The sequence below is a fragment of the Hyperolius riggenbachi genome, chromosome 6 (genome assembly GCF_040937935.1).
Source record: "Hyperolius riggenbachi isolate aHypRig1 chromosome 6, aHypRig1.pri, whole genome shotgun sequence".
NCBI lineage: Eukaryota > Metazoa > Chordata > Amphibia > Anura > Hyperoliidae > Hyperolius > Hyperolius riggenbachi.
Genome location: NC_090651.1, coordinates 106085977 through 106108478, shown reverse-complemented (window position 1 = coordinate 106108478; position 22502 = coordinate 106085977). Strand labels below are relative to the sequence as shown.

Genomic DNA, 22502 nt, shown 5'->3' with positions numbered 1-22502 from the left:
TTTAAGCTTTTCTTTATATTGTAAGCATTTTTGCGGATTGCTTGTAAGTTGCAGTCTGCGTACAATATAAAAAAAGCACTTTGTTTATTTTGTTTTATATTGAATAAAAATATTAATATATATTTTTTTACTTTATTATTTTTAAATGTGTCACAGTTAGATTTTTTTATATTGGATCCAATACAGATGTCTGTATTGGATCCAATACAAAAAAAAAATGAATTTGCCACCTGATGTGATGATGCTGCATGTTTCCAACACCAGGGGGCGCATGCAGCATCATCAGAGGTACACGCTAGGGGACATGATCACCAGGCATAGGAAGCATTGAATGCGGAAGAAGAGGAGATTGCCACCAGGCATTGCCACAAAGAAGATGGGAATATGCGCACAGAAAAGACACAAGGGGCTTGATTCACAAAAGAGTGCTAACTATTAGCATGGCCGTTTTCGCGTGAATTTTTGCGCGCAATTAAACGTTTTTGCGCTTGCAAAATCGGTATCGTTTCTGCGTGAAAATTTGCGTTTGCGTGTGAAAACATTTAATTGCGAGCAAGAATTTGTGAAAATGGCCGTGCTAACGGTTAGCACTCTTTTGTGAATCAAGCCCAAGGTGACAGCAAGGGATCCCGCATGCCAGCAACGCTGCAGGTGAGTAAGTGCAATAACTGGATGAGCCTGACTCATCCTTACTAATAGTAGCTATTTTTTTTTTAGGACAAGTCAGGCTCGTCTGTAACACTAGGTAGGTTGAAAGACATATTATTGATAAAGTGTGGTAATATCCCCAGGAGAAAACCTGAGAGGAAAAGTAAACTAACCACTCTACGACTGACTAACGCCAATCGGCAGCCGCAGAGTGGCTCCCGGCGGAGATTAGTGGACATTGCGCATCCCCACTGCATTACGGAGCTCCGCAATCAAAGCTGGCAGGATATAAAAGAAAAAATGCTTGTACGTTGCTGCGATCTACTGCAGAGCTGTACGGGGGACAGCTATGTCACTGAGCTGTCCCCGGGAGAGGCTCAAAATCTGATCCCTCTCATAGGCTGATGCCTATGAGAGGAGATCACAATGATTTGATCTCGGGTGGGGGTGGGGGGGGCGAATAAATTAAAAATAAAATAGACATTTTTAGTTTTTAAAAAATACAATTAAATTAATAATAAAAACCAAATTGCAGTAGCAATCAGATGCCTCCAACAGAAAGCTCTGTTGGTGGCAATAAAAGGAATCACGATTCATTTGTGTGCTAAGTAGTATGGCCGTGCAGCGCACTGTTAAAGCTGCAGAGTGCTGGATTGTAAAAAATGGCTTGGTCACTAGGGTAGTGTAAGTCTGTGGTCCTCAAGCAGTTAAATAAGGGGCCACAGAGAGAATTGCCTTTTATTAAACAGCACAGCTACTATTTAATAATACTTTTTATCTTCTTTTTACTAAGTCATTTATATTGATGGTCGACATTTCAATTTACAATATAGAGCACTTTTACAAAGGGTACAGTTCTAAATACAGTTCACTATTTCAGGGATTGTATCCATATAACAATACCTAATTCAATGGTTTATTTTCTTAGCAGTTAATAATGCAAGCTACTGCAGGCTTGCCTATCACACACTAACCCATTATATTACTTTCTGTCCCCAAAACATTATCCTGAGCAGTAATATATTCAAGGAGCTCTGCATATTGTATTGTTTCATTAAACTGCTGTGTTATCTGGTAATTGTTTAAACATAATGCCACTGTACTATCCAAAGGAAAGGTGAATTAATGGCATTTGCAAATGTCAGAGATTATCTTAACACTTTTATTACAGTTTATAAAAGTTGGACCGGGGCATTCTATTACAATTATTTCTACCAAAATTGGTTATCTGAAGAAATTTCTAATTATCTGTCTATGACAGCCAGAGAATGCTGTTAACAAGTTGCTTTAAATGTACAGTTTGTGGAAGACACCTACAGGCCAGAGCTGAAAATAACATGCCGCATATAAAACATGACTGTGTTCTCATTCTGTTCACAGTTTTGCTTTATAGGCTGAATGGTGTGTGGTATTGTAACTTGGCTGCGGAGCTTGTTGATTATTCAATTTGCATAAAGACTTGACTTAATGATTTCTTTATTTATTGTAAGTGAAAATATTTATCATTTTATGAATAATCAAATTCACATAAAAATGACATTTTATTTTTACTACAGTAAATTTGGCTTGATGCAGCACAAAACCACAGATCTGTCCTTGGACCCACTACTCGACCTCCTGTATGGCTTACATATGGCCTGTTGTTACTGTCAACTGAGCCACTACCTGGAATTGATTTGGAGAATATAAACACATTTCAAGCATTTATGACCCTTTTCATTATGAAGTATCAGAACACTCCACTACATAAAACTTGAAGATTTCCCTTCACATTCACATTCAGTACAAATCTGAAACCTTTGACAGGAACACACATTGTTTGCTTGATTCACCACTTAAAGCGGAATATAACCCCACATTTCAACTTTGCTCTAAAACATTATTTACAGCATATTATATGCAACCAGCATTTTTTTACTAGACCAGCATTGGAAGGGTTACACAGAGCTTGAAAGTTCTGTGCAGAGAAATGCTGCCGCAGCTGAAGTTAGATAATGACACATTTAAGTAAACACAAGGTAACAAGTGAGGAATGTTACACACTCTGTCTGTGCAGGAGCTGGAGGACAGCCAGAGTGTGTGTAACATTCCTCACTTGTTACCTTGTGTTTACTTAAATGTATCATTAACCAACTTTGGCTGCGGCAGCATTTCTCTGCACTGGACTTTCAAGCTCTGTGTAACCCTTCCAATGCTGGTCTAGTAAAAAAAATGCTGGTTGCATATAATAAAAACGTCAGAAGTGGAGGAGCACCCATTCAAAAGGATATGGGGTGTGCCGTAGCTTTAAGACCACTGTACCAATGATCAGGAAATGCAGATCCAAGCGAAGCAGGCACCACCTTCAGTAATTTAGAAGCTCTTTATTAGAAAAGTCATAAAAAATGACAAGTCAGCGATAAAAATGGCTATAGCTGCTATAGCCATTTTTATCAATGACTTGTCATTTTTTATGACTTTTCTAATAAAGAGCTACTAAATTACTGAAGGTGGTGCCTGCTTCGCTTGGGTTGCATATAATATGCTGTAAATAATGTTTTAGAGCAAAGTTGAAATGCTGGTTTATATTCCGCTTTAATCACCATTCCTGACTTTTAGGCAGTCTGACCAAAATGATTGTTGCTTGGCCTGATTTTTCGGGCAGCTTCAGAGATCTCAACGCATTACCAGTAGGGAACATAATAAGCGATCTAGAAAACAGGGACTGGATTATTTTACAAACGGTTTTTGTGTTAGGTGATAAGGGGCTGCAATTCTTAGGTAAAGATTTGTAAAATGAACAGTTTTGTGTCTGCAGTCTCATACAGTGAGAATATGTTCTGAGTAAACCCAGGCCATTCAGGATAAAAATAAACTCTTGTTCTGTGGATGCTGTATGTAATTGCACTTGCTAGTTCCCAAACTCCTGGGCAACATTGGCTATGCTTTGGAATAACCAAGTGAGTTGGGTCCACCATATCCATTTAATAGCAGATACAGTAAGACATTGGATTGAGAGTAACTTGGTTTAAGAGTGCTTTGCAAGACAAGCAAACATTTTAATGACATTTTGACGTGATAAGCAAGCAACATTCTGATATACAAGCACAGAATGTATATGCATGTCATGTCATCACAACTAAGCCAATGGTTCTTCTCCCTTGTTGCAGGATTGTACTTAATTGTAATTATTCTTAATATTATTACCATTATTACTACTATTATTAATTTATAAAGCACCAATATATTCTGTGCTGGGTAACAAAGTAAGAAAAACAAACATGGGGTGCATAATAATGCAGACAATGATATACATCAAATATGGACGCTGATATAAAATACAGAATTGGTAATTACAGTGACACATTTATTTATTTATTGTATTTATAAAGCGCCAACATATTACGCAGCGCTGACAAATGTAGCATGACAAATAAAATGTATAACAGATTGCAAGCTACCAAATGAATAACAAATTCAGACACACAAAAGGGTGAGAGAGTCCTGCCATTGTGAGTTTACAATCTAAAAGAATGGTGGAACAAGAGGTGGTGTAATTTGCAGTATTCATACAGGCAGTGTGTTTTTAGATTACTTAGTAAGGAGTACAACTTAGCCAAAAATCAAAGGGGGAATGGCCTAAGTTAGAGCATATGCTTGTCAGAAAAAGTGAGTTTTGAGGGAGCATTTAAAGATTTCAATGTTTGGAGAGTGATGCATGTGTTGTGGATTTGTGGAAGGGAATTCCAGAGGAGGGGTGAAGCGCATGAGAAGTCTTGTATACATGAATGAGAGGAGGTGATTCTAGAGGAGGACAAAAGAAGGGTGTGTGCAGATCTGAGATTGCCGTTGTGTTGGGATCTTTCACAGCTTTCAATAAGTTAACAATGCATACAGCACACTGATATTATGGGGAAATCAAACACAACATATCATAGCAAATCAACTGCTAAACAAGAGTATTGTGCTAGGTCAGTAAAGGTCCAGACATCAACCTTATTGAAATGCTATCAAAGGACCTCAAGAGAACTGAGCATAAAAAATTACAGAAATCCCAAACAGCTAAAGTAAACTTGTAAGGAAGAATGAGTCAAAATTCCTTAATGATGTAAAAGACAGATAAAAGCATGTTTAAAAAAATTATTCCTTAAATGTATTGCTGCTAAAGGTTGTTATACAAGCTACTGTATCATGGGAGGTAGTTTGTTTTTTCAGACATAGCTTCTACAATTTGGGTTTTTTTTTTTTTTGTTTTTTTGTTAACTATGTTATCCATTAGTTAAAGGGATACTTAAGTCTGATAAAAAAAATGACTTTTACTCACCCGAGGCTCCCCTCAGCCTCCTGCAGCTAAACAGTGCCCTCGCCATGTCCCTCCGATACACCTGGACTCGCCGGCAGCCACTTCCGGTTTGGCCGTCACCGGCCGACAGGCTGGGAACGCGGCTAATCAGTCATTTTTTTTGCAGACTGAAGTATTCCTTTAACTTAGCAATTCTGCAAACTATTCCTGTCTCTAATTGTCAGATAAAATCCCATTCCTATTATCAAGCTTGAGAGCTGCTCTTCAGAGGATACAGAAGTCATACCCTGGCATTACTGGGAACTGTGCATATATATGTGTTTAATGCTTAGAGTCACATTTTAGATACAAGCTTTATATGGAGGGGATTTTTTAGAAATAATAATATACAATCACCATTATCTTAACCCATCATACTCATGAGATAATAGGGTGTAGGTAGCTAACAGAAAGTTACATATCACAATGTCTTCCATTTTCAAATGACTCCACATAATGGCAACAACACATCCCAGTAGATGAAGGCTGGGAACGCGGCTGATTATCCGCGTCCCCGGCCGCAATAGCGCCCTCTATAATGCTGTTGCGGCCGGAGACGCAGATAATCAGCCGCATTCCCAGCCTGTCGGCCGGTGACGGCCAAACCGGAAGTGGCTGCCGGCGAGGAAGGCAGGAAGCTGGGACAAGGTCCTCCAGCACCCAAGGCTGAGACACCAAAGTGTGCCTTCCCCCATACCTCCCAGCCATCACACACTGATTGCTATCAGACTAAAAGGCGCCCCAGGGTCCCCAACCCCCCAACACTGTCATCTCTAGTTATCTGGCTTGCAGTCACTTCCATGTATCCCCTTTTCTTATTTCTCTCTGCTTCAAACACAATAAGGGAATGATAGCTGAGTGAGTTGAGCACCCCCTCCTACACTGCGCCCAGAGGCTGGAGCCTCTCTTGCCTCTGCCTTGGCCCGGCCCTGGGTAAGAGTGATGAAGCATCATCTAGAGCACATTGACCACTCAGCCCTCTAATTTTTTCAACATGCTATGTTACATTAGAGATTGTTTTAGGGCACATTACTGCGGCTGAGTTCTCCATAGGCACCGTTTAAAGCAAAATTGGGGTAAAAATGTCCACTTGGTGAGGTCTGATTTGCATGTAGCCGAAAAGCCTACCGTCCACAGTCCACTGCACTGCTAAATTGCATGCAGATCTATCTCTGCAGCAGATAGCGCTGACAGGGGAATGCCCACAAACGTTTACACAACTGACATCAGACGTTACTTGCGTCTAACACATCAGTCATGTGCACACTTCAAGTCAGGAAGTGTGTCATGTGACTTCCTTGCTATGCACATCCATGTCATGATGCCACACAACAACAGCTTTCACTGATGATGAGGCATACTGTTTCATACCTGGCAGACTAGATAGAAAGGACACCTGGAGCATTTGTGCAGATTAGATAGAAAGGACACCTGGAGCATTTGTGAAGTGAACATACCATGTTTTTAACCACCATATATCATATTACTTGATATTACAAGTAAGCCATCAATGTTTTGAATATGTGGCATACTTTTATTGCATGTGTTACACCTGCTAATTTAAAAGATTGTAATTAAAAGCTATGTTTTACAACACTGATTGTTAATTACGGGCCTGTAAACTCCCCCCCCCCCCCCCGTTGTTGTTGTTTAGTTTTTAGTTTAGACACCTGGAGCATTTGTAAAGTGAACATACCATGTTTTTAACCACCATATATCATATTACTTGATATTACAACATTTTGGCTCTGAAGAAGTGGCTACTGTTCAGGCGTGAAATGTGCATTAAGCCATCAATGTTTTAAGTATGTGACATACTTTTATTGCATGTGTTATACCTGTTCATTTAAAAGATTGTAATTAAAAGCTACGTTTTACAACACTGATTGTTAATTATGGGCCTATAAACTCCCCCCCCCCCTGTTGTTATTGTTTCGTTTTTAGTTTAGTCTGATTCATACCATCTATCAGAGGGTTGTTCAGCTCACTACATGTAATTCCTATTACTACAAAGATGTTATGTGTTACGAGCAGTGTTCCTATAAAATCTTTATAAATATTCTGGATTCAGAATGTTTGCGTAAAAGATACAAAAATATTTTTGGAATTTTTTTAAATTACCAATTTCACCCTTTTTAGGGAATGCAATTAGGCCAATTGCCCTTCGAGCAGTTTCTGCCATTGCAAAAGCTCTTCCTGGATTTCCTGTACTTGCAACGGGTGGAATTGATTCAGCTGAAAGTGGTTTGCAGTTTCTTCATAGTGGAGCTACGGTACTACAGGTAAGGCTATTATACTGGTTCTTTAGTATGTTGTTAACACAAACTGTGCAACTTTTTTACATTTCATGAAAGTATTGATACAAATGTATTTACTCAACTTAGATAATCAAGTCCACATGATCTCAAAACAGTGAAAGCCTTAAATGGCAAGGTCCTGCCCACAAGCCTTTTTAACCCGTTTTCACCCGTGTAAGCTAATATAGCCAGAATTTGGAGCCTGGACCACGTGGGACTCCACACACTCAGCTATACCAGCCCACATAGTCCATGATATGAGGGACTCTTAACCACCATGAGAGGGTTAAGGTTAATCCCCGCCATGGGAGATAAGGTTAGGCACCACCATTAGGAGTTGAGGTTAGGCACCACCATGGAGGTTAAGGTTAGGCACCAGCAGATTTAAGGTTTGAGATAGAATTATATTCTGAAAGCAGCTACATCCAGTGCCTTTTATAAATGGAATCACACTCATTGGCTACAAACAGGCGCCCTTCTATAATCAAAATCACTTTTCTTAGGCTATATCCGGTGCCCTTTTATTACAGAAATCTTTTTTCTCTGCTATATCTGGTGCCTTTCACTTTTCTCTGCTCTATCCGGTGCCCTATTACTTTTCTCAGCTATGTCTGGCATCCTAAAACTTTTCTAGGCTACTTCTGGTGCAATATCACTTTTCACTGCTATATCCAGCGCCTTGTTACTTGTCTCTGCTATAACCGGAACCATTTTATAACTGAAAGCACGTTTCTCGGCTATATCTGGCATCCTATCACTTTTCTCTGCTTCATCCAGCACCCTTTCATTGACGAAAACACTTTTCTTGGTTGTATCCGGCACCCTATCACTTTTTTTCTCGGCTACAACCAGCACACTGTTATTGCCGAAAGCACTTTCTTGTCTATATCCAGTGCCCTTTTATAACCAAAATCCCATTTATCAGCTACATCGGTCACCCTTTTCTCCAGGTGCCTTTTTCAAATGACTATACACCTGGCAATGTATATTTTAATTGTTACTTTTGTGATGGTGGTCTCTCCTAAAATGATTTGCCTTTTACCCATCTCATGTGTTTTTTAAATATATACACAATGAGGGTTTTTTTCGTGGGGCTGAAAAGCAGGGATAATCTATTTAACCTGAATAAATTATCCTGTAAGGAGATTCCAAGGAAATCACATGTTCAGTTTTATCAGGTGACTGATTTTCCCTCCTCGGTTGATCACGTTCATGTGATCCTATCACACTTTTAGTTCTGATTTAGGTTGATCATGTCCATCCAATTGAAAAATAAATATTGATCACTTGATAAATCAATCATTCCCTTCTTAAAGGGATACTGTAGGGGGGTCGGGGGAAAATAATGAGTTGAACTTACCCGGGGTTTCTAATGGTCCCCCGCAAACATCCTGTGTTGGCGCAGCCACTCACCGATGCTCCGGCCCCGCCTCCAGTTCACTTCTGGAATTTCTGACTTTAAAGTCAGAAAACCACTGCGCCTGCACGCCCGTGTCCTCGCTCCCGCTGATGTCACCAGGAGTGTACTGCGCAGACACAGACCATACTGGGCCTGCACTGTGCGCTCTTGATGACATCAGTGGGATCGAGGACACGGCAACGCAGGCGCAGTGGTTTTCTGACTTTAAAGTCTGAAATTCCAGAAGTGAACCGGAGGCGGGGCCGGAGCATCGGTGAGTGGCTGCGCCAACACAGGATGTCTGCGGGGGACCGTTAGAAGCCCCGGGTAAGTTCAACTCATTTTCCCCTGACCCCCCTACAGTATCCCTTTAAGGAATTCTCTTTGCAGAAGATATTTTACTGGAACTGATTATATCTACCAAAGAGATGTGGATAGGGAGGTTTCACAGTGAGCAAGTCAAACATCCAAACAGAAAATCCAGCTCTAAAATGTTCCATGACTATGTATAGCACACTTCACCAGACCAATGATTTGCACCATTGTAATGTACAGTATATCTGCCTATGTCTGTGACCTCTGTAATCCTTCAGATCCTATTGAGCAGAGACCAAGCAAGGGCTAAATATTTCATGATTATAATTATGGCTTTCGCTGGATGTTGCACTGTGTGAAGCTTAATACATACCTCTGGAGCTTCTAATGAAGCAATGAGTGCTGATTTTCATAAGTTTTAATGTGACATGCAGTGTATACAGTGAATATTTAACCAGGTCATTATTACTTATTTCCATAATTGCTTGATATAATGTCTTCCCCAAGGTGTCTTACTTGGCCTTGCTAAATACTTCATAAAGAGTAAGCATTTAATTAAAGCATCAAGGGCGTCTGGGAGATTGCAGCACTGTTAGTGTAAACAAAGCTAAACTGTGACTCATATACGGTATAAGTGACCTTAACTAACATCACATAGGGTAGCCAATAACATTTTATATATAAAGAGAAAGTATATTTACCTGATTTTATAGTAGCAAATTGAAAAAAGGCACACACCAGAATATACCTCACCATTTCAAGGTAAAGTAGAAAAGTAAAAAAAAAAAATATTTTGAGTAATGGGAATGGGAGTCACATGGAGTCACCTTTATTCTGCCAGCATTGTATGACTGGATCTTTCTTCTAATCACCTTAACCCCCTTGCTGTTCCACTTCTGACGGCAAGGGGGGCGGCGCAGCACTTTTTTTTATTTTTTATTTTTTAAATCATTTAGCGAGCCCAGGGCTCGCTACATGATAGCCGCTGACAAGCGGCATCCACCTACCCACTTTGATCGCCGCAGCCGATCTTTGCAAGCAGGAAATCCTGTTAAGATTGGCCAGGCTGCGCAAGGGGTCTGGAGGGGGGCAGCGCGGCGCAGCGGGTAGCGGCAAATCGGCGGCGAGCGGCGGCAATCTGAATATGCACGCAGCTAGCAAAGTGCTAGCTGCGTGCAGTAAAAAATTTTTTTGAAAATCGGCCCAGCGGGGCCGGAGAAATCCTTCTGTGCAGGTTACCCCGAGCTGAGCTCGGGATAACTGGCAAGAAGGTTAATCCACAACCAGAAGCTGCTCCATCATGCATCATACCATCTACCCTCCCCGCACCCTCAGTTATAGCATGGAAACCCATCTGTATAAGCTCCTGCCCAGAAGTGTCACCCAAGGAATTGAGTTCCAATCCTTACAGGTGACAGTTATAGTGCTTGTGTATGCACCTTTAGATCAGAGGAGCTAGCAAAAGGGGCATGTTTCTAACTGGTTGAGGGCGGGGGTGTTAAAGAGGTTCTGGAGGTATACTATAGATGACCATGCAAAGGTGTGTTATGGATTACAGATTGTTAACATTATTTCATTAGCTCTGTAATAAAACATACTTCAGCTGTGTTATTCAGATTGCAAAGGACATTTTACCTTGCACAGTGGCACTACAGGTCTTGCTTGGCTGCCTTAATGATTCAGTGGGTTTTTGGTTTTAGTTTTTTGTATCTTTTGCAGATTCTTTCTAATGCCTATGTGTTACTGGTTCTCTTTCAATTACTCATTAGCTGTAGTCTTACTCAGTGTTTCCCTAAAAATAGAAATGCCTCCTAGTGCTTAAAATGTTCTACTGTTTTCCTAGATAAAAGCAAACATGACTTTCATTCAAATGAGTGAGTACATAGATGTACATTCTGGATTCTTCCCTTTTCTGTTTAATTTAACAAAAAAAAGCCCATTTGGGCTTTTCATATTTTTGCTAATATCATTAAAATGGGATTTACTTGCACTTAATTGTGGTCTTGTGTGTGCTGGCTAAAGAGTTAACACTACAAAAAATAGGTGGTGATACATAATAGCTCTAACTCTCTTATACTCCTTCTGGGGACTGTAATTAATGGAGTATGTATTTATTATGCAAAAGTTAATTACTGTGCTGAGATCCAAGATATTGCAACAAAAAGGTCTGAGAGAGACAACCTTAGTAAAAAAAAAATGTTGTTAATTGCAATATGTAAGCTAGTTGACATAATTCAAGTTCTCACTCATAAACCCTCTATACAGCATTGCTATCAAATCTTAAAGTTAAATCATGGAAATTGTCTCATTACAAATTATTCACTTTTTATTTCATTTTTAGTTTTTTTTTGTTTACCTATACGTTTATTTTGATCTACAGACTACTATTTATGTGTGCTTTGTGCTGCATAGTCTGTGCAAATAGGCTGCACAACCACAGTAATGAGGTTGTTAGGTAGTAGCAATCGCATGGATTTATGTGATTATGTAGAAAAAAAAGCAACAGGAGCTCTCAGGGAGGTTTATGTTATTCTATGTTTTTCTAATGTAGGGCATTAACTGTCCAAGCAGATATACTGTATGTTAGTCACAATACTTAGGACTAGAGATGTTGCAAACTGTTCACTCGGCGAACATCTCTGGGGCTTTTACTACTTCCGGGTCGCTCTGACCCGGAGTAGTATGCCTGCGCTGCCCGGCGAAGCGCGTCCTAGATCGTGCTCCTGTTGCCGGGCACTCTCTGCGCATGAGCGTGACATCGTTCATGACGTCACGCACATGCGCAGAAAGTGCCCGGGAACAGGAGCGCGATCTAGGACGCGCTTCGCCGGGCAGCGTAGGCGTACTACTCCGGGTCAGAGCGACCCGAAAGTAGTAAAAGCCCCATGTATCCAGAGATATTCGCCGGCGAACGGTTCGGGAACCGTTCGCCACATCTCTACTTAGGACCACTCCAGTGAAAACAATAAGCAGTTAAAACCTGACAGAACTGTCAGGTTTTAGACTAGTCCATCTCCTCATGGTGATTCTCAGGGTTTTCTGTGTTTTTAGAAGCCTTTCCTGAACAGCCGTTGCTAAGTCCATGTTTGTAGAAGCTTAAAAGAAGAAGCATCTAACTCTAACCTATTCCTTATAGCATACTCAAATTTTAAGTCACTGCTTACCATATCTTGGATATGATTAAAGCGGAATGAAACCGAGCATTTCTTCTTAGCTCAATCATGGATTCGTGGAGCAGCCGCTTTGGGACAGACTGCTACCTATCCTTCACGGCCCACTGGGTCAGCCTAGTGGAATGCGCCAGCGAGGAAGCAGCAGGTCCATCCTCAGGCGGATCAGCGGCAGCAGCAGCACCAGTCGCCCACTATGTGGTGCCACCACGCGGGGTCAGGGGAGAAGCAGCAGCTCCCCCCATCAAGCGACCCCGCATCAACAGCATTAATGCCCACCACTGCCAAGCGCTGCTGGAGATGAGAAGCCCGGGGAAGAACAGCTTGACAGCAGCCAACATGCTCCGCTACTTGAGGGAGCAGGAGAAGATGTGGCTGGCCCCCAGAGGCCTCCGAGTCGGATTGGTGGTGTCCGACAATGCGGCCAACTTGCTGGCTGCCATCAGCAGGGGACACTTGACCCACGTCCCCTGCTTAACCCATGTCCTCAACCTGGTGGTGCAGAAGTTCATGCGCACCTACCAAGGGATGGACGAGCTGTTGGAAGCGGCTCAGAAAATTGTGCGCACTTTCCACTGCTCAGCTGCTGCAGCAAACCTGGCAGACATCCAGTAGCGTGACGGCCTGCCATGACACCGCCTTGTCATTGATGTGCCAACTCGCTGGAACTCCCCCCTGGCGATGTTGGAGCGGCTGGTTGAGCAGAGGAGGGCTGTCAACTGCCACATTGTTGAGGGCGCTGTCGCCGGCACCACCAAACTGTATATCCTCTCCAACGCACAGTGGGGGCAGATGCAGCAGGTCTGCTTGGTGTTGGCCTGCAGGGAACCAACCTGGTGAGTGAGGAACGGACATCCCTCTGCCAGTGGGTGCCCTTTGTCTGTTGGACAGGGCACTGTGCAATCTGAAGGATTTGGGAGAGGAGGCCCTGAACCAGCTGGAACAGCAGCTGCCTGCGCAGTCCACTTCTGCGCAGGAATTTGAGTTGTTGGAGGAGGATGAGGAGGAGTTGGAGGTGCTGGACGTTGCTGTTGAGGGGGAACAGCGGAGCTCAGCAGCAGTGGTGAGAGGGTGGAGAGAGGAGGAAGAGGCTCAGGGGCCAGAGGAGGAGGACAGCGAACTTGAGGCCACTGACCCTGATGTTAAGCAGATGCAAGCGAGGGAGGACGCCTGCATCAGCATGATCCTGGACCCACGGCTGAGGGGGAGGGTGGCTCATTTTCTGCCTGCTGGAGACCGTGAGCAGCGAACAAGGGATTTGCAGGAGATCCTTGTTCGGCGAATGGAGGAAGCCTTCCCCCAGCCTTCCACCCCCTCTGTCCCTGTCCAGCCAGCACAGCAGCCAGTGCCTGCAGCCAGCAGCTGCGTCAAGTGCCCAGGAGACCTGCTGTCATTGACAAAGGCGCTCTACATGACGGTAGAGCAGCCGAGAGAGGAGGTGTGTGCAGCAGCCACTTCCTCTCAAAGTCACAGCCAGCGCATGACCCGGATGGTGGCCGACTACATGGGGTCCTTCAGTGGGCTTGACACCGGCAGCGAGGAGCCTGTGGACCCCATGGAGTAATGGGTGGAGCACTTGCACATCTAGAGTGAGCTGGCACAGTACGCCCTGGAAGTTTTATCTTGCCCCCCTTCCAGCATGCTGTCCGAGAGGTGCTTCAGTGTGGCCGGTGGCGTGGTCACCGAGAAGCGCTCTCGTCTGTCCACAGAGGTAGTGGATAGACTCACACTTTTGAAGATGAACCAGGCCTAGATTGAAGGCACGTTCCAGGCACCTGTTGTCGGTAAGAGGAGGACATGAGGTGCCTGGGAATTATTGTTTCACCTCAACCTTCATTCCCTGGGTCCTGATAATTTGGCCTGGTTTTTCTTTAGTTGCTGTGGTACTAACGCTAGGTGCCATCGCTCGTGACATGTCTGCTGCCACACGTCACTCCTCCTCCTCCTGCTGCTGCTGTATTTAACCTCCTGCTGTCTGTGTTCCCACCGCTAGGGTCCACAGAATTATGCGCTGCTGCCATGCGCCACTAGCTATTACGCTACTACAATAGCTATATAGTTTGTTGTAAAAAAATTTTTTAAAAAATGAGAGGTATCTGGGTTGAAAACTGTGCTGTCCCAGTTGTGCATTGGACAAAATGTGGGCTCCACGACTGCTGTCCGGAACCTCCTGCTGTTGGTGTTTATTTACAGCCGTGGTACTAATGCTAGGTACCATGGCCGTGACATGCCTGCTGCCAAACGTCACTCCTCCTCCTCCTCCTGCTCCTCCTGCTGCTGCTGTATTTAACCTCCTGCTGTCTGTGTTCCCACCACCAGGGTCCACAGAATTATGCGCTGCTGCCATGCGCCACTAGCTATTATGCCACAAATTTAGCTATGCTGGTGTTGAAGAAATTTTTTTTACAACAGTAGAGTTCTGTAAGGGACAAAACGTTAAGTTGGGTACAAGAGGAAGAATATGAACACAAAACAAAACAAAAAAAAAGAAGAAGAAGAAGAAGCAGATGCCAGTGAAGAAGAAGATGATGAAGATGATAGTAATGATTGATGATGAGAAAGAAGATGGTAAAACAGAAAAAGAAGACGGTGAAGAAAAAGATGGAGAGAACAAAAAGAAGGTGGAGACGGTGAAGAAGAATAAACAATAAATGCAGTAAAAAAGTTTTCCAGCAATTTTTTTTTAAATTACACCTATTTAAATGCGATTTCCCTTTAAAAAAAAAGGCCATCCAAAAATTGCAAGCACGAATATTTCCCGAATTCAGTTATCGATCATGAATCAAATTTGATTTCGAATCGAATTTGATGGTCGCGATCGTATTCGATTAGAATTTGCCCCGAATTCGAATGTACTCGAATCGAATTTGGGTACATTCGAGCATGCCTGGTTGGGACCCACAACCAGACCATTTAGGAAGTTTCCATGCAGAAGGTGCAATGCATGTCATCTGGTAAATCGAACCAACATGTTTCTGAATGCAAATATTGCCAAAACATTTAAAATTAGGGAATTTATAAATTGTGAAAGTACGTATGTGATCTGCATGATTGAATGCCGTGCAGTCTAAAATATGTCGGGAAAACCACACAGATGCTCAAAAAACAAATTCAGGAGCATGTTGAATATACATCTGACTCTGGGGTGTAATTGGTAGCCTATTTCTTTCTCTGTGCACATGGCATATTTTATATATTTGAAAACAAACCAGGTCTGCAAGAGGTGTCTCTATGAACATGTACAGTGTATAACATCAAAAACGGTAATATAAGATAACTTTTTTATCATTAACTATCCCATTGTGTAACCTGAAGTGATTCTCTTTTTTTTATCACTAAGCTGTAGTGATTGGAATAAAGGGTCCTAAAAGGTGAAGCAATAAAAAGATAGCCTAAACAGTACTTGGTTATCTTATAAACACCTATTTGTAGATGCTTAATCTACATTATATCTCCATAATAATGGATTATAAGGGCTCCAGAGATGGGTATGGACTTGTCTGAGGTCCGAGGCTGTGGAAAAGGAGCTCATTCTTTAGGACTGGTCTCCTGGGCACCTCCTGCGAGCCACACAGTACATGCTTTGGGCGCCGCCAAAGACTGTAATGTTATTACGACTATAGCAACGCTGAAGGGAAATTAACTGACAACACTGTAATTCAGGTGCCGGCAATTGTCAGACTCCAAATTATGCCACCAGAAAGACAAATTAGGATATCAGTAGTACTATATATTTGTTTTTTTCCCCTACTTTGCCTAGTGTAGGGAGAGCCTTCTCTCATCACCTGACTCACTGCCACTACAAACACAACGAGGGTTGTCCACAGACCTCAGGAATCACTCTGTTAATCTCGGGGAGTCACAGATCATCGTAGGAGGTCCATCAAGCCTCCAATCATAATCCAGTCCATACACAATCAATCAATTCCGGACTCAACCCTTGCACGAATAATCTTCAGAATATATTGTAATAATGTATGCGGTTATACAGCAGACAAAAACAACCATGCGTACAGGCTCATTCTCCTCTCCAGTGGCCTGGAGGAAGTGGGTTTAGCTACTGCCACACATGTGGTGGTAAACCCTGTTAAGAGGTTAGACTGTTTAGGTTTTTCCACCCTTAGGGCCTGTTCAGACTATGAGCGCTCCTAGACATTTTCAGGGAACGTGTCTGGGTACCAAAAACGCATAGGAACGGCTCCTAATGCTTTTGAATGGGCTAGTTCACATGTATGCGTATGAGACGCATACATTTCTCATCCGCATTGCTGCACGCAGTTCTGTGCGTTACGCATAGAATACGGACGCAATGAAAGTCTATGGACGCGTATCAAAAACGCGTACTATTGCGTTTTTAGCGTCCGTTTTCCTCTGCGGTTCCCATAATTTTTTTTTTTCCCCTGGGTCACGTGTGTGTGCAAAACGCAATAGAGTACGCATTAAAACGCAAGAAAAACGCATGCGTTTTTCAACTTGCGTTTCTTTGATTTTAAACGCATTCTTCATACGCAGATAGTCTGAACAGGCCCTTACTTGAGTCATATATATTCAAGCCTCATCATTTTTACTGCAAGGATAGTAAATTGACATCAAACAAATGACAGCGCTCATAGGCTGCAGCTGAATTGTAGACCAACAGAGGCATGCAGAGTTCCACAAGGGCTAAATACATGCCTTGAACACAAATCAGATGCAAATCATGTACTAGTCCTAATCTATAATTTGAATGCAACTTGAAGAACATGGATGCAGCTAGCCATAGGTATACTGAGTACATGAGTTTTGTACAGCAGGAGACATTGGCAGCGCTTCCAAACAGAGGCTGCACCTGAATTGACTACCTGCAATAGATGTGCAGAGCTCCACAAAGTGGACTTAAATACACAACTTGCATTCAAAACAGGTACAGAAAGGAGGGCGTTAGCTTCAGTACAAATAATATGTGCACAAATTATTCCCTACTAGACTTCCCCACGGCAATGACGGGTCCTCTCGGGGAAGACCTACCGCTAATCTAACAATAAAAACATGTTTTTTTCCTAGTGCTGCTATTAGTAAATTAGCAGTTGGGTGATTGCAAAGTTAGTTGCAGCAGGAACGTTTTATGAAACCTAGACTGCCCTAGATAAAGCTTTAAAAAAAATGCATGCAACTGCAATCACACGATGACTAAATCACAAACATCTTGATAATTCTACTGTTTATACTTTAAAGTAACCCAGAGTTGAAGAAAGAAGAAAAATTGATCCTTACCCGCTGGTTCATCCAGCAGCATAAACACATGTAAGTCCCTCGCCGTCCTCCCGTGGTCTGCCGTTCATCCGGAATCAGCCCCGGGAACTGTTTCAGTCGCGCTCAGTCTTTTGCGCATTCGCGGTCCTCCCTTTTATTTCAGTAAGATTTCCAAATATTCCTTTTTCTGTTCTATTTTCTATATACATAAACACCTGCTATCCCCATCTTTCTGCTTCTCTCATTATCTTTATACATGAAAACATACATCTTTTAGCCCTGTTAAATAAAGGCACATAACAAAGAAACCCAAGTTTCATCTTTATCCACGATCTATCTACTACATATAATTGTCTGTCTTACCTTATTACAGTTTAATCTTAATAATTTCTTTGATCTTTTCAAGGGTTTTTGTAGCATCTAGATGCCTTTCAAAGATCATAATTACAAGTCAGATATTTTTCTCTCTGTAGGAAATTAAAAATCGAGGTCATTACTCTAAAGCACATCTAAAAGAGAAAATATGTTGCTGGAAAAATAATAAAGGGACAAAATGAAAGTAATATTAATCCATAGATGCATTAAGATTTAACTGCAGATCAATAGTATGTTGGTAATGCATCTCTGCTATGACATTAAATTGCAATTACAACAAATCGTCTGATCCACTTTTACATTTCCCTTTGGCATAGCTATCAAGACAAAGATAGAAATATAGTAACTTGCCAAAATGAGTAAAATACCATCAATGGCATGCCACAAGCTTGAAAGTGTTGTCTTTCTATGAATATGTATTTGGTATAATTTGAATACATGCATACTGTATAAAGTGATTATTATTATTGCATCTCTGCGCTCTGTGCATGTGCAGCGATGCAGAGACACTGAGGAGGAGTGACGCGCGGATTGCACGAGAGGACAGGGCCAAGGGGCGGGTGGGCGTGTTTGTGGGCGGTGGGTGCATGCGCGGTGACAGACCTAGAGCCCGTAGAAACGGGCTTAGATCGGCTAGTATTTATATAATTCTGCTGTGTGCTGTGCTTTACAGAGAATATTGACAAAGTCAAATCATTGTCCCTCAGCACAGCTTACTATTTATGATCTTCCTGCAGTGTGGGGACTAATTGAGGGTAGAAGCTAGTTATCCTACCAGTATGTTTTTTGGTTGTGGGAGGAAATAGCAACTTATTGGAAGTGGTTTTTAGACCCAGTCAGAGCAGTTCAGTGCTGATTAACTTGGTGATCTACAGTAGAGTAGGTTCACTGCTGTGCCACAGTTTAAGAATTGGAATAAATGGCTCTGTAAATGTAAGCTTAGCTTCGGGCACACACCTTTTCCTAGTCCTTTCTAGGCAGGCATTTTCCTTGCTTTAATTGTGTATGAGTTCCTTGATTAGCTTATTGCAAGTAAATCAGTTTAAAGTGCCCATTGAAATGCTCCAAAGGGCCTTAACTATCTACGCCCCTGCAGCACAGACCTCCATTGCTGTGTTCTGCAATTTGCTCCCAACTGCAGTCTGTGACACCCCCGCCCCCCTATCTCTATGCAGTTGAAGGAAATAAAAACTTAGAAGCAGCCCCATCTGGAGAGCATGTTATCATTTTTTTGGCCATTAAAAATAGGTAACTTTTAACAATACAGTGGTGGAATGCTGGCACACAAGCTGGCTTCCAATCTTCTAAAGTGCTTCTACTAAGACAAGAAATTAAAAAAAAAAAAAGGCAGAGCCGGAACAAGGTCCTCCAGCACCCAAGGGTGAGACACCAAATTGTGCCACTTCATCCCTCCCACCCCAGCCATCACACACTGATTGCTATTAGACATGGTGCCCCTAGGCTTCCGAACCCCCCTTTCTGCTGCAAACTTAAGGCTGGTTTCACAGTGGGACGTTACAGGCGCACGTTAGAGCAGCCTGTAACAGCCCACCGCACAGTAATGAAAAATCAATGGGGCTGTTCACAGTGCCCAAGTTGCGTTACATTGTAACGCTGCGTCACAAGCCAACGTACTGCATGCAGTATTTTAGACGCGGCTGAGCCGCGTTAGACTGCTTGCACATGCTCAGTAATCTTGTGGAGGAGCGGAGAGCGGCCAAGCACATGGATAATTAATATGCACTGCACGTTGTGACGTGCAGTGTTTACTTCCTGGAGCGGCCGCTCTGTGCGGCGATTGGCCGGCGGGACCACGTGATGCCGCATGCGCACAAGAGTGCGCATCACGGCATCACTGACGCCAGAGTGAGCTGCACAACGCGGCTCACTCTGACGTCCAGATCCAGCACCACCAGGCGTTCCGTTAGGGGGACGTTATGCGACCTTAACGCCCCCTCTAACGCAATGTCCTGGTGTGAAATTAGCCTAATAGGGGAATGATAGATGAGTGAGTTGTGCGCCCCCTCCTACACTGCGCCCTGAGGCTGGAGCCTCTCTTGCCTCTGCCTTGGCCCGGCCCTGCTTAAAGGGAACCTGAACTGAGTAAAATTATTTAAAATAAACACATGAGGTAACTTAAAATGAACATTGCATAGTTACCTTGCCATTAGTTCCTCTCAGAAGCTCACCATTTTCTTCTGACAATGATCCCTTCCAGTTCTGACAACATTTTGTCAGAACTAAAATATATCAGTTTGCTATCAGTTACATATCAGTTGCTGCCAGTTATAGCTGAGAGGACAACTGATGTGCTGAGTAATGTCCATGTTTCCCTATGGCTGAAGTGGGCTATGTTACAGTTTAACAGTGTTCTGACCAGAAAGCTGCTATGGGGTAATGGCAATTTTCAAAATGGAGGACGGAGAATTCCCATAATCTCAGTGGACAAAAACGACGCTGGAGAGGAAAAAAGAGGTTGAGGAGTAGACTACATGGGAGGTAAGTAAGACTTGTGTATGCTTATTTTGATTTTTAATTTTCAGTTCAGGTTTTTTTAAAGGATACCTTAATCCTTGTAAAAGGCCTGTGTGTAGTAGACTCTCGCCATGCCCACCGCTGCTCCCGTTCTCCTCCATCCTCCTTTGTTAATGCCCAATGTCCCCCCGAAGCTATATCCTGGTTGAGAGGGTTGGTGCACACTGCGGAGATGTTAGCCATAGGTATGGGATAGGTTAGTGTAAGAAGTAGGTAGAAGGTAGGGTTAGTGTGAAAACAAGGATTTGTTTGTTTTTTTAAGTGATAGCAGAATACTGGTAATGAACAACCACCTTCATTACTCAGAACAACTGCTGTGGGAATTTTGAAAATGTTTGTTTCTAGCAGGCCATGTTATAATATGAAGGCTGACATATTTATTTCCTTTTAAACAATACTAGTTGCCTGGCAGCCCTCATGATCTATTTGGCTGCAGTTGTGTCTGAATAACACCAGAAACAAGCATGCAGCTAAATTAATCTTGTCAGATCTGACAATAATGTCAGAAACATCTGAGCTGCATATGCTTGTTCAGGGTCTACGGCTAAAAGTATTAGAGGCCTAGGATTAGCAGGATATGCAGGCAGCTGGTATTGTTTAAAAGGAAATACATATGGCAGCCTCCATATCCCTCTTGTAATGAACAGTGGTATCTCTGCTGACCAGAGTGAGCTCAATCAGGACTGTCTGATACAAAATGAGTAGTAGTTCAAATAACACAATAGTCAGTATTTTTATCAGGATGTGATCACTGGTGTATTAGTTCACAGTAATTTAGGAGTACTCCTAGATGATAGCCCTTGGCTGTAGGGACTATCACTAGTATAAGAGAGGTCGTACAGGCAGAGTCGGTAGCAGGTCAGTCAGGTCGCGGTACAGAATCGTGAGACAAATACAATGTGAGAAACAGGCTGAGTTTGGCAACAATCAGATGGGCGAAAGTACAGAATCAGAAGGCTAAGGCAGAGTCAAGGTCAGGCCAAGGTCGGCAGAACACAGACAGGCAGAGTACTGAATTGAGAGGCAGAAGGATGGTCAGAAGTTCAGGCAAGGTTCATACACAATAAGACATACAATGATAATAATATGAATATTACAATTACGAGCTATCAATAATAATAATTCTAGCTATGTGTGAATCCCCGGGGTCCTGCCAGATCAAACACACTGGGAACTAACTAAGGTCTGAGAGCTTAACCGCTAAGTTTCAGCAACAGCAGACAATGATCCACTGACAGCCCGAGTCTTAAATACCAAGGGTGATACCCGTGGCTCCGCCCACTCGGCCCAGCCAACCAGAGGCGAGAATCAGACCAGAGTCAGCTGAGTTGCCTCCTCAATGCATAAAGGTCCTGTCTCCGGGTACGCGCGTGCGCTCTTCTGTCCTGATGTATCCTGGAGAGACCTGACCTGCTGGGAAGAGATGACGAGGAGGCAGTGGCGGAATCCACCATGACGTCAGACGCGGTAGTGGCGGTCGCGCCGCTCTCCGCTGCAGAGGTAACGTTTACATTACTGACACCTCTCCTTACAGTTGACCTTTAAGTGCACAACTGTGTGAACTCCTAATGGGAAAAAATAAAGGACTGTTATAATTTGTTTTAGCCTTTAAAGAGAACCCGAGGTGGGTTTGAAGAATATTATCTGCATACAGAGGCTGGATCTGCCTATACAGCCCAGCCTCTGTTGCTATCCCAAACCCCCCTAAGATCCCCCTGCACTCTGCAATCCCTCATAAATCACAGCCACGCTGCTGACAAACAGCTTGTCAGAGCTGGCTGTGTTTATCTCTATAGTGTCAGTCTGCTGCTCTCCCCGCCTCCTGCAGAGCTCCAGTCCCCGCCTGCATCCCTTCCCTCCCTGCTGATTGGAGGGAAGGGACGGGGGCAGGGACCGGAGCTATGCAGGAGGCGGGGGAGCACCTGAGACTGACACTACAGATGTAAACACAGCCTCACAGCACGGCTGTGATTTATGAGGGATTGCAGAGTGCAGGGGAACCTTAGTGGGGTTTGGGATAGCAACAGAGGCTGGGCTGTATAGGCAGATCCAGCCTCTGTATGCAGATAACATTCTTTAAACACACCTCGGGTTCTCTTTAAATTAACAAAAGCAAAAATACAGTATCTACAAGAATCTATATATTTTTAGATCAACCATGCTTAAACTGCTACGTGCCACTAATTCCAAACTACCAGCTGCAGTGGCCT

At 43.0% G+C, this 22502-nt stretch overlaps 1 protein-coding gene across 1 annotated transcript in view; it reads left to right on the top strand.

Annotated features, from left to right (window-relative positions):
* Positions 1–22502, top strand: part of DPYD (dihydropyrimidine dehydrogenase) — a 1875594-nt gene that overhangs the window by 1625392 nt on the left and 227700 nt on the right. The window contains exon 19 of the mRNA XM_068239758.1: positions 7109–7251. Coding sequence (XP_068095859.1) covers positions 7109–7251 — 143 coding nt within the window. The remainder of the gene's footprint in view (positions 1–7108; positions 7252–22502) is intronic.